Source organism: Nyctereutes procyonoides, unplaced genomic scaffold (genome assembly GCF_905146905.1).
Source record: "Nyctereutes procyonoides isolate TBG_1078 unplaced genomic scaffold, NYPRO_anot_genome, whole genome shotgun sequence".
In the NCBI taxonomy this organism is placed as follows: domain Eukaryota; kingdom Metazoa; phylum Chordata; class Mammalia; order Carnivora; family Canidae; genus Nyctereutes; species Nyctereutes procyonoides.
Window position 1 is genome coordinate 30,935,199 of NW_026575159.1, and position 16,306 is coordinate 30,951,504.

At 62.5% G+C, this 16,306-nt stretch overlaps 1 protein-coding gene across 5 annotated transcripts in view; it reads left to right on the top strand.

Moving 5' to 3' along the window:
• DENND3 (DENN domain containing 3) overlaps positions 1-16,306 on the top strand; it is a 51,072-nt gene that overhangs the window by 16,750 nt on the left and 18,016 nt on the right. For 4 of the 5 annotated variants that reach the window (XM_055313995.1, XM_055313992.1, XM_055313996.1 and 1 more), the window contains 8 exons: positions 1,194-1,313; positions 1,611-1,829; positions 5,067-5,182; positions 7,530-7,685; positions 9,159-9,255; positions 10,396-10,499; positions 10,816-11,009; positions 12,708-13,229. In XM_055313995.1, the coding sequence (XP_055169970.1) occupies positions 1,194-1,313; positions 1,611-1,829; positions 5,067-5,182; positions 7,530-7,685; positions 9,159-9,255; positions 10,396-10,499; positions 10,816-11,009; positions 12,708-13,229 (1,528 nt within the window). The remainder of the gene's footprint in view (positions 1-1,193; positions 1,314-1,610; positions 1,830-5,066; positions 5,183-7,529; positions 7,686-9,158; positions 9,256-10,395; positions 10,500-10,815; positions 11,010-12,707; positions 13,230-16,306) is intronic. The other variant, XM_055313993.1, reaches the window with a different exon arrangement.

A 16,306-nucleotide genomic window follows, 5' to 3' on the forward strand; every position in this document is an offset into this window, starting at 1 on the left:
GGGAGTTTTTCTCATCAACTTTACAGTTGCTGGTGGTTCATCACCAGCTGGAGCATTTGACTCCGCTCTACCTTGTTTTGTCATAAACAGAAGGGATGTCGTTGTCCACACAAGCAAATCCACCTGGTCTCAGCCGAGTCCGGCTTCTGTGGGCCAGTCGGTGACAAGAGGGCAGCCCGGGGTGACAAGATGCGTCCCCGGCACAGTCAGGTTTCTTTTACACGAGGGGGCCCGGAGAGCAGTGATGACGTGAGGAGGCGTGGATGGCGAGCATCTGTCCCGGGACCTTGCCCGCCCCATCCTCCGCGTCTCTCCCCCTTCCACGCGTTTCCTGGCGGGAGCTTCTCTGTCCTCAGAGTCGTTGCTTCTCTCTGTGGTTTCTGCCCGGCGCTGCTCACCCTCGGGTCACCCCGTTCTGCTCGTCCGCGGGGCTCCGGGGCTGCTTCTGGGCACCCCCCACGAGGCTGACACCTGCAGTCAGCTGCGAACTTGCCATCGAGCTGGACAGCCCCTGTCCGTCCCCCTCTGTCCACAGAAGGGGCAGTCTGCAGATGCTGAATTTGAAGTGTTATTTTAAAATAATATCCTTTAGAAAAATATAATTTTTTTAAAGATTTTATTCATGAGAGACACACACAGAGAGAGAGGCAGAGACCCAGGCAGAGGGAAAAGTAGGCTCCATGCAGGGAGCCCGACATGGGACTCGATCCCGGGTCTCCAGGATCACACCCTGGGCTGAAGGGAGGTGCTAAACTGCTGAGGCACCCAGGGATCCCCCACTTTGGAAAAGCAAATCTTTCTCAGCAGCATCTTGAATTCCACATCTTTAAGGAACTTTGACAGTTAGGTTGAAAATGCTGAGAATTCGTAACATGCAGTACGTGTTGTAGCAAAGGCTGACCGGAACGTGCTTGGTCGGGACAGGCGTCCCGGTGTCAGCTTATCTGTGCCGACGGGCGCTTTGCTAATTAAGTAAAGAGTTTAGAGAGGTCTGGCTGATGACGACGTTCCCAACCTGATTCACGCGTGAGCCTTTCTCAGCAGTGCCGTGTGTCTCGAGGCCGTTTTGTTCGGGGACATACGGGGCGACAGTGCGAGTCTTCAAAAACGTATCCTAAATGGAGAGTTTCGGTGCATTTCGGCCTCTGCTGGGAGCTGCTCCCTGAACTCACTGTGGACCTTGGTCGTCATAGGTATTTAACATGAAGCCGCTCCAGATCGTGTTCCCCTCGCGCGCGGACCCCGAGAGCCCTGTCATCGACTTGGACCTCCACCTGCCCTTGCTGTGCTTCAGGCCTGAGAAGGTGCTGCAGGTAAGCGTGCCTCGGCCCCGCGGCGTCCCGGGCAGGCTGGCTTAGGGGTTGTCCAAGCCGTGGTCGCTGCTGTCCCACGGCGTGCCTCCACGCTTCCCGCTCCAAGCAGAGGCATGCAGGGAGTGCACGCTGCTCACGACGCGTGCTTTTCGGAGGGTGAAAGGGGCTTTGGCTTTGGCAAACGGAGCAGGGAATCCCGTGGACCCGGGCCCCATCTGGTTCCGGTGGCGCACGTACACGCGAGTCGAGCGCCTGGCGCGCGGCCGGAGGTGTGCACACGGTGTGGATTCCCCCCAGATCCTGACGTGCCTCCTCACGGAGCAGCGGATCGTGTTCTTCTCCTCCAACTGGGCGCTGCTGCCACTGGTCGCCGAGTGCTTCATGGCCTACCTGCACCCCCTGCAGTGGCAGCACACGTTCGTGCCCGTCCTGTCGGGCCAGATGCTGGACTTCGTCATGGCGCCGACGTCTTTCCTCATGGGCTGCCACCTCGACTACTTTGAAGAAGTCAGCAAGGTGAGGCCTCGACTGTCAGCTTGAACATTGGGTCCTCGTGATTCCCGCGGGGACTGGTGGGAAGTGGCTTTGAAAGGACCATGAGGGAGGGCTGCGCGCCCCGGCCCCAGGGGAGGGCAGCCACTGCGGCCCTGGGGCTGGTGCTCTGGGTGCCGCACACACATACACATGCACCGGGGCTGTCACTCGTCTCCACGGCCCACTGTGGCCTTCGGGCGTGTTCGAGGCCATGGTGCTCTGGGTGCCGGGACCTGGTGTCACTTCCAGTCCACGTAATTCCCTGGGGCTTCCCGCAGCTCCGGCAAGGAGAGTGTGGGTGTCGGTGCCAGTGGAGCCCACTGTCCGGCCCGGCCTTGGCCACTTTCTGGTTTCGTGGGCTCGCGTGGGGTGCCAGCCATTGCCAACCTCGGCGTGCTTGCCTCAGAAGCGGGCACATCCTCCCGGGCAGGGCTCCAAGCAGGGGCCACCCCGCACCCGCCAGTGCATGACAGGGCTCCACAGGCCGCGGTGACCGGTGCCCCCGCTCCAGATCCTGTGCTTCTCCGGTGAAGCTTCTGTTGTTCAGGAATGCCGTGGACCTCCTGCTGGAAGATGCCTCTCCACGCAGCGTGTCGTTCAGCGTTGGTGGGGGCGGGGGCCTTGCCATGTGCGGTGACCAGTTACTTGCGGTGCCGGACCCGCAGCAGCGTTAGGTCCTCATGTGTCCTGGTCGTAAAAGACTGTGTTGGAGGGTAACGGGACGCTTAGGCAGTGAGGGCCGGGGGCCCCCAGGAGAGAAGGGGAGCCGGGATGGCGAGGACAACCGCACCAGCATCCTGTTCGGCCACGCAGACGAGACCACAGGTGCATCCTGTGTAGCAGCCTCTGCAGGAGTGACTTTCACAAAATATCCTGATGCAGAATATGAGGATGCAGAATAATGAGCTGTAGGACCTGGGTCACTGGCACAGGTTGAGCAGAGCGCCTCTGGATGTCACCACAAGACCCTCAACACGGCAGGTAGGCGGGTGCACGACCAAAGCCCTGACGGGCACGCCATCCCAGTCCACAGGGGCCCCGGCTCGGCATGCTCAGGGCGGCTCCTGGAAGAGCTGGTGAAGGCCCCCGATTTGAATGGCAAAGTGGCAGCCCCTGGGGTCCCCTCCCCGTCTGGCAGCCTTGTTACTGCGGCTCAGCAAGCCTTGCCTGCCACCCACGATTCTTCGTCTTCCTCCTCGGAAGTGGCGCCACCAAGACCCGTGGACAGCGCGGACACAAACCTGTAACACCTGCACGTGAGCCGGCCTCCCGGCCCCGCGGTCGCAGCAAAGGTCAAAGGGCCGTTAGTGCAGCACCGGGCATCCCGTAAGTGCTTCGTGACTTGCGTTCGGATGGTGAGCCGACGTTGTGGATGGGCCGGAAACATGGGACCATCAGCGGCCACAGCGGGTTTGGCTTTTATAAGACGCCTCTGTTCACAGAAAACACGTAGACCACGGAGTTCACCGGATTACGACGTGCACCTCAGCGGCTCTCTGTGACTTTGCAGAGTTGTGCACCTTAACCAGACATTCCCGGCACCCGACACAGAAGCCCCATGTGCGTCAGCGTCCCCCGCGCTGCCCTCCGCCTGCCTCTGGCCGCCCCACAGCCCTGTGTCTCCCCGTGGCTTTGCCCGTTGCATCCACGTGGTTCTGTGGCGGCAGCCGACCTCTCGTGGCTGCCGTCACTCGGCACAGCGTCCTCTCGGTTTGTCTGCGTCAACCAGCCACGTAGCCGTGCTTCTGCTGCGGCACAGGATCCCGTCGAGGGACCGTGCCATGGTTCATTTGTCCTTTCGTTGGTTGATGGACCTCTGAGTTGTGTGGACATTTGGCCCCCGTGAGCAGTGCAGTTGTGGGCCCGCGTGGGCGTGCGGGCTCCGCGTGGACTGGGCTTTCCCTTACCGCGGGTCCACACCGCGGGAGACGGTGGCCTTCGGGCCGCCGGCAGCTCCGATTCTCCCCTCCCTGCCAGCATCGTCCCTGTGTGTCCCTGCCGGGCTGGCCGTCCCGGCGAGCGCGGCGTCTTACCGTGGATCCCAGTGGTTTCCCCGGGGGCTAACACCTGAGTGCCCTCGCACGTGCTTCCCGGCGTCGCTCAGGGTGGGGCGCCTCCTGCCGTGGCCATTCTGAGTGTGCGGACACGCCGGGTGCTCCTTCCTGCCCTCGGCGCCCGTCGGCTGCAGCCCAGCTGCTGTGCGGGGCCTGGAGGGTTTCAGAGCGGATCCCGGGAAGGTGCCCGGGAAGGTTCCAGGGGCCCTGACCCACCCGGCCATCCCGGGGAGGAGCCGGGTTCCATCCGCCTTCTTGCCAAAGCCAGTGACTCACCAAGTGACAAACACACTTTGGGGAAAGGACGTTCAGAACGAAAGCGACTCCCAGTCTGCCTTGCAAACGAGGAAGAACGCGCCACCCATCCTCTGACATTGAAAACGTGTGTCTCTTGTTCATCATTTGGGAAAAGTCCCTCTTGTTTCAGTCCTTTCCCTGGGGAATTTGCCGGCACATTCACCTGACAGCTCACGTCCGATGTCGTGAAGGAAGCCTGTGCAGGGATTTACCTGTTCTGGAAGATTCCGGGACAGGCTGCAGCCTGTGTTTTCCTCCGTGGGGCCCGGGGCCCGGGATGCGGTCCTACAGCACGCGTGCTGCGGCTCACAAGCGTGCGGCCCGGCTCACCTCCCCAGTCAGTGCCGTGCGTTTGTGCCAGAAGACGGCATGTGCACGCTTCCCGTGCTGCCTGGAGCACGTCAGAGCTGGCGTCCAGAGGGAGAGCCGGGGGCCCAGCCACATTCCCGGGACCGCTGGGTGCGGCCTCAGTGTCTGTCACACGTCACGCATCAGGCTGTACGAGTAACCTGGGCACGTAGGTCAGAAATCCTAAGTGCGTGCTCACCGAGCCCAGGGCCCCAGCCACACTTGCAGGAGGGGTGGAGTTCTGGAACCTTCTGTCCCGGCCCCCTGAAGTGGCCGGCAGGGTGTGTACCAGGGCAGCTGAGAGCCTGGCCCGAGTGGAATCCTGACCAGACCCGGCGGATTTGAGCCACCCGGCTCGTTAACATGACTCGCAGCGTGCGCTGCACGTGTGGTAGGGACGGCCTGTTAGATACGGGGACTCCGTCCGTGGCGACACTGCCTTGGGCAGCGCAAGTGCATCTTCCTGTGTTTTCAAAGGTGTCCGTGAATCAGACTCACACCAATCTTTACCAACTTATAGGAGGCGGACGGCCTGGTCCTGATAAACATCGATAACGGGACCATCACCTGCTCTAACGATGAGGACGTCGACCTCCCTGACGTCCCCCTGCTGGCGGCACAGACGTTTATTCAGAGGTAAGGGGGGCTCCTGCTGCCCCACTTCTGCGCTTGCCCGTCCCCAGCGTCTTCCTGCCGTTCTGTGAGGTCCGTGCTCCTGTCTTAGGGTTCGCGAGTGATCTGTGAACGTCTTAGGATGACAGTCGTCTGTCCACGTACCAGTCGAGTCGTGGTCCCAGGAGGTCAAGTGCCCCCCCCCAGCCCTTGTGGCGTTGCCCTGTGCCTGTGAGCTTTTGAGCTCCTCCACCTCCTGCCTCCCTCCTCCCCCTCCCCTCCCCTCCCCTCCTTCCCCTTCTCTCCCTTCTCTCCTCCCTTTCCTCTCTCCCTTCTCCTTCCCCTTCTCTCCCTTCTTCCTCCCCTCCTCTCTCCTTCTTCTCCTCCCCCCCCCCCCCCCCCCCCGCAAACATGTATTCAGACCCCAGGGATGCCCCACACAGGGCAGGTTGGCAGGTATGTGTCCCGCTGAGCAGCTCACAGGAGGGCGCCTGCCCCCGCCCCCCTCAGCGCCCTGGCTGCCTCCTTGCTGCCCCTTGCATGGTCTTTGCAACTCTGCCCCCCTCCCGCCCCCCCACCTTGGCCTCCGTCAGGCAGCATCTTCTCCCCAGAAGGGCCACGTTAGGCTTTGCAGCCTCCGTCCTGGAGGCGGGGACTTTCTTACCTGCTGCTTCTGGGGAGGGTGGAGGAGCTGTCACCATCTGCCAGACGGTGGTGCGGTCCTGGTGGGGGGCGTCTGGCCGTCCTGGTGGGGCAGCGCCCTGGCGCCCTCAGGGCTGATCTGTGGCAACTGCTGGGCGTGTGAAGGGGCCCTGAGCAGTGTCCTGCTGGGGCAGCGCCCTGTGAGAACCTAGGAGGTAAACCACCTACGTTTCTAGTTCACTTTCTGATGAGCAAAAGTCCTGTCCCCTGACGACGGTCAGAATCTGACGTAGCACGGTGGGCGCTAGTGTCGGGTGCGGTCTCAGCTGTGCATGGGTGGAGCATCCCCGGGGATGGGGCTCTTGCCCTTGTCTGGGTGGTGGCATCAGGATTCTAGAATAGACACAGCGGCTTGGATCTCTGCTCGGCTGGACCCTCAGAGGGTGGGATGCGCCATCCTTCGGTCTCAGCCACGTGCGCTAACGCACATCTGGAGGGCCATGCCGGGCCATGGTGGTCTGTGTCCCCCGGGTCCTGGAGTGCTCGGCTGTCCCCTGGGGCCTTTGCTGGGGCGGGACAGGAAGCAGCGCCCTTCCCCCCGAGACCCCACCCCCAGTCACCCCTGCCCCCAACCTCCCAGGGCAGCACAGGGACCCCCACTCTCACAGGTGGACTCGCTGAGCACTCAGGTAAGAGGGACAGCCTTCTGCTCCAGCAGAGGGCTTGTCCCAGCACAGGACGCAGGGAGGGGACCGCTGCCACAGGCACTGTACCGACTCGTTCTGCGGGGCGCACTCCGTCCCTTCCAGGTGGCGGTGCCCTGAACAGGTCAGCCAGGGTCGGCGCGGCTGGGACGCCTGGGTCCAGCAGTGGCTTCTTGTCACCCGTGGGGCAAATCCAGGGTGCTCGCCGGCCCCACCGACCCCTGGGGCCCTCCCGTGGGGCCTCTGGCAGCTGGGCTCTCCCTACCCGCTCAGGGCTGTCCGTGTCCGTCTGCTCCTCACCTTTCAGGCCCGAGGTCCTCGAGGGGTTCTCTTCAGCCACCAGCCAGGCTGTCTTCCAGCTGTCCCGTCTCTGACGCCCTCCTCGCCTCCCCCTCCCCACGACCTCCTATCTGGGGTGTGCGCTTCTGTTTCTTCCCACCTGAACGTGAGCCCCATCCTGGAGCTTTGCCTGTGGTCACCACACAGTCCATACCCACACGGTGCCTGGTGTGCAGGAGGTGCCCTGGAGGCATGGGTGGGGTGGGCATGCGTTGGTGTATTTTGCATGTAAACCACATGCTTGCTGGTTGGTTTCCAAAGTGCCAGGGAGGCCAGCGTGGTTGGACGCCCCTCTGGGTGGTGAGGGCCGTGACACACAGGACGTCGGGTGCATCCGATCCTCTCGGACGGGGCGTGGTGGTGGGAAGCTGCCGCCAGGAGGCAGCCGGTGCGGGAAACCCTGTGGCCTTCCTGGGTTGGGGAGTGCGTGCCCTCGCCTGGCGGGCACAACTTGGGTGCAACATGCATGGTCACAGGTGAGGCCTCTGTGGGTCGTGCACGGATGAGCTGTTTGTATGGAGCGACTCTCCAGGTCTGTGCATTTATGACCGCCCCACCTGTCTTCTGTGCATCCTGAGTGTTCCTGCGCCTGAGAGGGCGGCCCCCGGCCGGCCGGTTCTCCCCCAGCCCCCAAGGCCTCCGGAGCGCGGCGTGCACGGCGGTCAGCATCCGTCTGTCCCTTCCAGGGTCCAGAGCCTGCAGCTGCACCACGAGCTGGACCTCGCCCACCTGGGTGCCAGCACGGACCTGAACGAGGGGCGTGCCCGCCGGCGGGCCTGGCAGCGGAGGCTCAACTGCCAAGTGCAGCAAGTGGCCTTGCAGCTGCTCTTCAGCATCTTCAGGTACCGGAGACCATGTCTGTGGGAGGTGCCGCTGGCCCCACGCGGATGCGGCTAGAATCCTCGCCCCTCCGGCCTCAGGGCAGGGGTGGGGGTATCGCTCCAGCTGGGGACCCTCGGGTCACTTTGGGAACGAAGTCCGCCCTCCCCGTGGCGGCACTTGGGATCTGTCCCCATCACATGGTCTTGCTCTTTGTCCTCATTTCTGTGTGTGCCCCCCGCACCATCCCGGGGGCCAGAGGCGGCCAGGCGCACCGGGAAGCCGTGCAGCACGGGGATTGCTCTATTTCTGGCCCGAATGTGTGGTCGTCCGAGGCGTGTACGATACGTATGTGCCTAGATTATATCGCAAGTCTATGAAGGGTTATTTTTAGCGAAAGAGCCTTCAGGCTGGATTTTTTTCCCCCACTCTCTCCTTGATCGCTTTGCCTCTGGACCTGCCGGGTTGAGAGCGGGGCCTGTGGACTTGAGTACGCTCTTCGTGATTATTCAGTGACTCCAGATGTACATGTTTCCCTAAAACAAATAACTTACCAGGAAAAACATGGGAAGGGCAGCATAGGCAGGTCACGCTGCCACCACTCAGGGCAGTATAATCAGTATGGACGCTAATATGTTATTTTTATTTTGTCCTTTTGAAATTAAATCTTTTATGAACAAGGTTGGGTTTTTTTTTTCTTTTTTAAGAATATTTTACTTATTTTTTTAAATATATTTTTTTCTTTTTAAAAATATTTTACTTATTTATTCATGAGAGAGACAGAGAGAGAGGCAGAGACACAGGCAGAGGGAGAAGCAGGCTCCATGCAGGGAGCCCGATGTGGGACTCGAACCCGGGACCCCGGGGTCACACCCTGAGCCGAAGGCAGATGCTCAACCACTGAGCCCCCGAGGCGTCCCAGGTTTGTTTTTTATTTATTTTTATTTATTTATTTATTTTTTATTTTTTATTTTTTGGGTTGTTTTTTTGAAGACCTTATAAGCTTTGACAAATTTGTAAAGAAGCAGACAATACAAAAATACAGATTATCAGACTCTATGTCCCTTCGATAGTTTTCCCCTGACAGTGGAAAACGTTGAGTGTCCTACGCAGGGAACGTGGCCCATGAGCCCGTTAGAGGCGGTCGCGTGGGTTCACGCTCCGAGCGTCCGCCTGCCCCATGGGGTCGCCCCCGCAAGCCCGCTGTGTGCGAACAGTGAGAACCGTTCGTGGCGGCCGCGTCCTCTGCGGGAGGAAGTCGGGTCTGGACGGGGAAGAGCCCTGATGTCCCTCCTGGGACAGAAAAGCCAGGCTGCGTCGTGGAGCAGCCAGAGCAGCGGGCGCGCCCAGCCCCAGCCCCCTGGGATCCGGGTCCCCTTTGTCCAGGCCCGGGCTGGCAGAGTGTGTACTTCCTGTCGTGTGTGTCGCCAAAGACGGACGACTTTCTCCTGTATTTAAAAATATCTCAGCCCTGCGACCATCTTTCTCTTCACCAGGGACGTGAAGAATCACTTAAATTATGAACACAGGGTGTTTAATAGCGAGGAATTTCTCAAAACCAGAGCTCCGGGGGACCAGCAGTTTTACAGACAGGTGAGGAGGGCGTGGGCTCGTGTGCGCGTCTTCTGTCCCGCGGGCGTTTCTGTCCTTACGAGGTTCAAGGTAAGTTTCTTCGGCATCGGTTAGTATCTTATTAAGGACTAGTGTTTCCAGAAAGTTAGTTGTGGCGCGGTTCCTTCTGACCCCTTGGCCCTCCCTCCGTTTTGGGGTCAGCTCCTTGGAGTGTAACGTATGTGTCATGTGTCATGAGACACACATTTTAAGTGTCGTGGGTGATGCGTTCAGGGGGACGTGTGCGCCTCGAGCCGCCTCCTTGGGATCGAGGCGGGGCCTTTCCGTCGGGCGCGGCAGGCGGCCCTGTGTTTCTGTCCATGTGTTAACAGGCACATGGGACGCTTCCGTTCTCGTCTGTTTCAAGCCGCTGTGTCGAGCAGCCTCTCCCCGGGGGCCAGGCTCCCCCTCCAGCAGGGCTCCCCCACGCAGGCCTCCTGCAGTGCGTCCCCGGCCCCACTCCTGCTCCGCCTCATTCCACTGGCTTCCCCGTCCAGGGCAGCGCCCAGCCCAGGCAGAGGGCGTCCCGTGCTGGCTTCTAGAACCCTTTGCAGAGCTGCCTCAGCCCCGAGCTCCAGGCGGGAAGCTGGGCTGCCTGCCTCGGTGGCGCCCTGTCCAGCTGGTGGCCAGAGGGGCGTCCGAGCCTTGCTGCGGAGCTGCGGCTCTCGTGCCTCAGGGCCACATGGCAGTCGTTCACGTCGGCCGACCGGCCCTCGGCTGGGCAGTGGCCTTTGGGCCTGAGCCCTGTCCCCCGCGGGCTGTTGGCCTGCAGCAGGGAGCAGGGTAGGGACAAGCTCCGGCAGCTGGGGTTGCCTTTTCCCTCAAGAGACCAGCAGCTGGGTCATGGGAGCCACAGGTGTGCGCCAGCCACAGGTGTGCGCCAGCCTTCGTTGTCACCAGGGGAAGGTGGTTGAGCTTTTGAACTTCTGGTGATTTTTCAAATGCCGAGTGTTCGGAGAGGATGTGGAGGGTACAGTAAAGACAGCTACTGGCTTAGGAACCTGTGTCCAAGGAGAGACCGCGGCCGGGGTGGGGGTCAGGGTGGGGGTGGGAGCCGGGCAGCGCTGTGGGCGCTCTGGCCACAGAGCGCGGCGGTAACTGGCCTCCCGTGGTCTGTTTCAGGTGTTGGACACCTACATGTTTCACGCTTTCCTTAAAGCCCGGCTCAGCAGGAGGATGGATGCCTTCGCCCAGATGGACCTCAACACGCAGTCCGAGGAGGACAGGTGCTGCCACCGATGGGGGCGCGGGACTCTGGGGACCCAGACGCCCCAGGAGTGTGGATTTATTTGGGTGGATGAATGATACATTCGACCAGAAAATCTCACATTTAGGAACATATAACACGTTGGACTCGTTCCTGTGGGGACACAGCCGCTCGCTGCGCCTGGGGACACCCACACACAGTGCTCCCGCCCTGTTTTCCACTCAAGTGTGTCCACATCTGGCTCCGGGTGCCGCGTCGGAGAGGACGCTCAGGGGCTGGGACGTGGTCTCCGGCCGTACTCGGATCTATAAGGTGTTGCTTTTCTCTAACCCCAGGTTAAATGGGATGCTGGCAAGTCCAAGAAGACCAACCATTGAGAAAATGGCCTCGCGGAAATCCTCGGCCCTGCACGCCGTCCACAGGCGGATGGTGGTCAGCATGCCCAACCTGCAGGACATAGCGGTTCCCGAGCTGCTGGCCCGGAACTCGTCGCTGAGGAAAGTCGACTCCACGGGCTGCGGGAGCGTAGGTGATACACCGGCCCCCATCCGGGGCGCTGTCTCCCGTCACCCGGCTCCGATGTCGCTGACCGCGGCTGAGCCTGTCTCGGTGCAGGGGAGTGGGGCGGGTTTTTTTTTTTTTTTTTTTTTTTAGCAGTTTAGTTGTTTGAAGTATTTTTAGAGTATTTACATTGCAAATTATGTTCATTATGGAAAATGATTTCTTACCTGCATTTTCCAACCGTCGGTCACGCTGCTGTAGACAGCGCTCTACAGGGTTTTGGTGTCTGGGCACACGCAAGGACGTGCAAGATGCATGTTTACACGTGGACGCGACAACCATTAGGCCCCAGTGGGTGCCGCGCCATCTCTGGCTCCCGGGGGTACAAAGGCCCCAGTGTCCCCGGCCCTCGTGGAGCCACGCTCCCGGCAGGAAGTCAGAGCCTGAGCGTCGGGTGGGCGCCCTGCTGGCACGGGGGAAGCAGCATCAGGGCTGCTGATAGGGTTTGGGTGTGGGAGCCGCATTTCAGCAGAGACAGTGGGGATAGTGAGGCCAGGCCCCCCTCCCCCTCCGGTGGCAGACGGCAGGTGGAGGGACAGCATGGGCCTGTCACCACCGTCCTGGGCTGCAGCTCCGTCTCAGAGGCAGGTCTGTGTGCACAGTTTCCTTGGCGTGAAGCCGCTCCACAGCACGTGTGCACGCGTGCAGGCCCGTGTCTCGTTTGCATGTAAGCTGCAGCAGCGCGTGCCGCGTGTGCCTCAGGTGTCTACCCTCAGGAGTCACGCTCCATCCACAGTGGCCAGGGGCGAGGCCAGGCACCGTGAGCCAGAGGACCCTGTGGCTGCTGCCCGGGCCAAGGCACCAGGTCCCAGGGGTGCCTCCTAAGGAAGGCACACCCAGGGGGCCTCAGGGGTGGCAGTGTGTTCTAGACGAAGGTCCCATGTCAGAGCAGGCGTCCAGGCAGCACTTGCTGGGTCTGGGCCCCCCACAGCATGTGCAGGCCGTGTGCCCTGGGCAGGGGACTTCGCCTCCGGGCCTGTATTTGCTCTCCCGCGAGCCAGGGGTGCCTGTCACTGTCTCACTGCCCTGTGGGCGGGCGCTGTGCCCTCTCTGCCCTCTGAACCTTCATCTACAGCCCCCCAGCCCTTCCAGGCTTCACGGCCGAGATGCCACCTCCCTGGGGTGGGGGGTGGCCCTCCTCCAGGCCTGGCCTGGCCCCCTGGCCTCCTGGGGGGCCCTTAGGTGACGTGGACGGAATCCATGAGACATGGCTCAGTTGGTCGGCTCCGGCACGTAGCAGTGCTGCGCCTGGGACGAGCAAGGCCGCAGCATGCGCATGCGTGAGGCTGGTCGACGGTGGTGGCCGTGTCTCAGTGTGGCCGTCAAGCCAAACGAAGCCGCCAGCGTACGGGGCTTCACGCTGGCCGGCCGCGCTCCCCGGCCTAGGTTGTCCACGTGACCCTCCCCTGAAGACTTGCTACCAGATGTTTCCATTTAGCACTGATGTCTTAGCAGACACGATTATCCTAGGGTGCCGTGGAAGCAAAGTGGGGGACTCAGGGGGCCCTCATCCAGCTCAAGGCACGTGGAGCTTCCTGGAAGAGGCTCAGAGGTTCTGACCTCACGTGGCCCCCGGGGCGCAGAAACGTAGAGCCAGACTAGATGACGGGGACACAGGGCGGGGGGGATTTAGGGTCAGCTGACGGTGTGTGTGTTTCCCCTCTAGTCCTGAACGTGACTCCTCCGTCGACCTACACGTTCAAGATCCCGGAGATCCACTTCCCGCTGGTGAGCCAGTGCGTGCAGGCCTACTACTCCGACTGCGTCGCCCTGCTGAGCAAGGCCATGGGGCTCCTGGCTCCCGACAGCTCCGTGCTCCTGGCGAGGTATTACTACCTCCGCGGGGCCGTGCACCTGATGCAGGGGCAGCTGCTGGACGCCCTGCTGGACTTTCAGAGCCTGTACAAGACGGACATCAGAATCTTTCCTGCCGATCTCGTTCGGAGGACGGTGGGGTCCCTGTCGGGTCCCCAGCGCGCCCAGGCCGAGCGGGTGCCTGAGCTGCGGCGGCTCATCAGCGAGGTGGTGGACAAGCCTGGAGAGGCCCCCAAGCCGGACGACCGCGTGAAGAACTTCGAGCTGCCCAAGAAGCACATGCAGCTGGATGACTTCGTGAAGAGGGTGCAGGAGTCGGGCATCGTGAAGGACACCAACACCATCCACCGGCTGTTCGAGGCGCTGACCGTGGGTAAGAGGCAGCTGTGGCCCTGCTGTGGAGTGTCGGTACGTGGGACCAGTCCACGGAGGGGCCGCCCGAGGGTGTGGGGAGTGCGGCCGGAGACCCTGAAGCCGCTGCAGGCTCTGTGCCCCCCCGGGGCACCTGCTCCCCGCGCGCCGTCCCTCCCGCACTGGGACCGCTTCCCGCGCAGCCAGCGGCACGACCAGAATGCCGTGTCGTCCCCCATGGCCTGGTCCCTTGGGGACCTTCTGCCCCTCCCTCCTCGGGGACCACCGACCCCAACGCGAGCATGCCCTTCTGACCGTGTCCTTTTGTGTTTGCTAAATGGGCGTGTCCCAAGGTGGTATGTAGGTCCGTGTGGTCTCGAGTGACGTGGACTTGTGTCCTGCCGTGTCGGTGCACCTCGGTGACATTCAGCATCATGTCTCACCCCTCACCTGCGCATCTGGCTTATGGAGCTGGGTTCCCAAGGGCACGGCAGGGGCAGAGCACGGTGCGCTTGCCTGTTTGGCCATCGGTGGCCTGTCAGAAGCCTTGGTGACCTGTGCCGCAGCCGCTTCCCCAGGTGACTGTGGACGGGTCTCCCCGGGGCTGGTGCCCCCATCCTGAGAGCTGCCCTCGCCCTCGGGGGCTGCACCACCTGTAAGACGCCCACTTCCCGCCGCCCCGCGCCACGCTGGGTGCTGCCTCTTGTGTTCTGTGGGTTGGACGAGCATCTGGGAGCCGTCCCGGCATCTTCTGTCCATTTCTGTCTCAGGATCGTCGTCTTCTCCTTAGAACAGTGGGGCCACCTTGTGTCCTCGGCAGACGCGTCCTCTGTGGAACGTGGGCCTGGCAGCGTCTCCCCTGGGCTTGGCCGTGCCCCCCTGTTCATGCACACGTGTGCTGCTTCTCCCACAGCGGAGGCTTGTCCACGGTCCCAGGCCGTCGGTCTGACCCAGGTGCAGGCAGCCCGGCCCCGTCACCTCCCTGCAGAGATGTGACACCGCCTTGGCCCGGGCAGGGTGCAGTGGAGCTCGTCGGGCTGGGCACCCAGGGGGCACCCGTGGGGCGGACAGTGTGGGTGGATGAGCCGCGTCCAGGGGGACAGAGAGCCTCGGGCAGCCAGGCAGGGGGAGTGCAGACCCCCCATGACGCGCCTCTTAGGGGAGCCCCTGCCCCTTCCCTTTGTGGGGAAGGATGTGGGGCAGCCAGTCAGCAGAAGGCCCGAGGGGGGCGGGGTCCAGCCACTGGGGAGCGAGAGGCCCGCGCTCTGACGGCTGCCCCGTGGCACGAGACACCAAGGGCCCCAGACAGCGCTGTTCCCCTGCAGAAGGAGCAGGGTCGGTCCCGCTCCCGCGGCCAGAGGTGTGTCCCGCAGCACATGGCCGCCTAGGGAACATGGTTTTACGGCTGGACGCGTGGCCAGTGCCCAGCACTCCCGGGCTCGTGCCAGCAGGGATGCGGAGGACGCCCCCCAGCAGGGACGCGGAGGACGCCCCGAGGGCATCCGTGGGCGTGGGCGACGCGGACGGGGCCGTTGACCTCCTGTTGTCGCTTTGGTCCCCTTCACTTCGCAAACGCCACCAGCGAGTAGTCCTGGGGCTGGGATGTGCAAGCTGCTGCAGGGCAGCTCCTGACGCGCACGTTCCGGCCTAACAGCTGCGCGTTAGAGGAGTCGAAGCTCAATGCTCCCATCGTGGGACAGACTGAAGTGGCTGCTTGTGCGGCCGCGGGGCCGGGGTGTGTGCTGCGTGGCCGCGGGGCCTGGGACTGCGGTGACACCGCCTCTGCCACGTGACGGGGTGACGGTGCGGGACGGAACAGTCGGCGTTTCTGTGCAGAGTTGGGGACCAGTGAGCCCCCATGGGCGCGTGGAGCTCTCGGATGTGCGCCGTTGGGTTCCGCTGCCGCTCGGGAGGACTCTGGCCTAGGCTGCCCGTCCCTCTCGGGTCAGCCTCCCGCGAGGCCGGCTGGGAGGACAGGGCTCCCGCGCTCCCGGGGCACCGGCAGGAAGGCACAGCCCCCCGCACACTGCAGCATCAGCCCGGCCACGGGGCTCGGCTCCACACTCACCCTGCCCGCAAGGGCTTCCCTCCCTGTGCCTCGGTTTCCTGATCTGTGAACAGCCGGCGTCCTGAGGGGGGCGGGAGGATCAAGACGGATCCGTGTAAGGTGGCGCATGTGTCGCACAGCGTGGCGGTGCCGGCCTGAAACGTGTGTGCGGCTTGGCAGCTGCCTGGCCAGGACGACTGGCTTGGCCGGGAAGGGAGCACAGGAATGTTTTATGTGGGTCTTGAAGGATGCGTAGGAGTTTTCTGGACCAGTGCGTGCAGAAGCACGTAGAGTCTGTTTCAGAGTCTCCGTGGTACGACTGGAACGTGGGGTGTGGAGGGATGAGGGGCTCAGTCCCGGGGAACTCGGGGCTGGGTGTAGATGAGGAGCCCTGAAGTGTTAGAACGAGAGAGTGGGAGCTCCTACTTGTATCTGGGGCCTTCTGGCGCCCGGTGCGGCAGGCCGTGGGGGCGGGCGGCTCCGAAGGCCGGGCTGTGTGGGACGTAAGGGGGGCAGGGAGAGGGACACGCCAGTCAGGATGCGGGCCAAGGCAGAACCCGGCCAAGGTGGGGTTAGAACGGCCAGACGTCTCGGCAGTCGGGGGCGAGGCGGGGGCCCATCTGCGCTCTGCGGATCAGCACGCAGGTTCATTACACGGCTTCCTGGGTGTTACAGCGCTAACCAGCAGAGCTGGCCTTTGGACCTAGGTCTCTGGCGCCAGAGCCCGTGACCGCTGGGCATTTAGAAAGGTTGTCGTATCTGCTGAGGTCGCCTTGGTGACAAGTGGTAAGACTCACTTGCTCACGTGACCAAAGAATATGTAGATAGGGCTCGCTTAGGGCTGGCTTCAGGCAAGGCTCGATCCAGGGATGTAGGAGGGCCACCCAGGGGCTGTTCTCTTTAGCATCAGCTTCATCTGAGGACTTGCTCCCCTCGTGGCCCCAGGATGCCTCCCACCAGGTCTAGTGGTGACCCGGGGCATGGTCACCATAACAAGCGTGACCCAGGAGCTGCAGGGGCTGCTGGGCTCAGGTCACGGATGTCCCCATCCT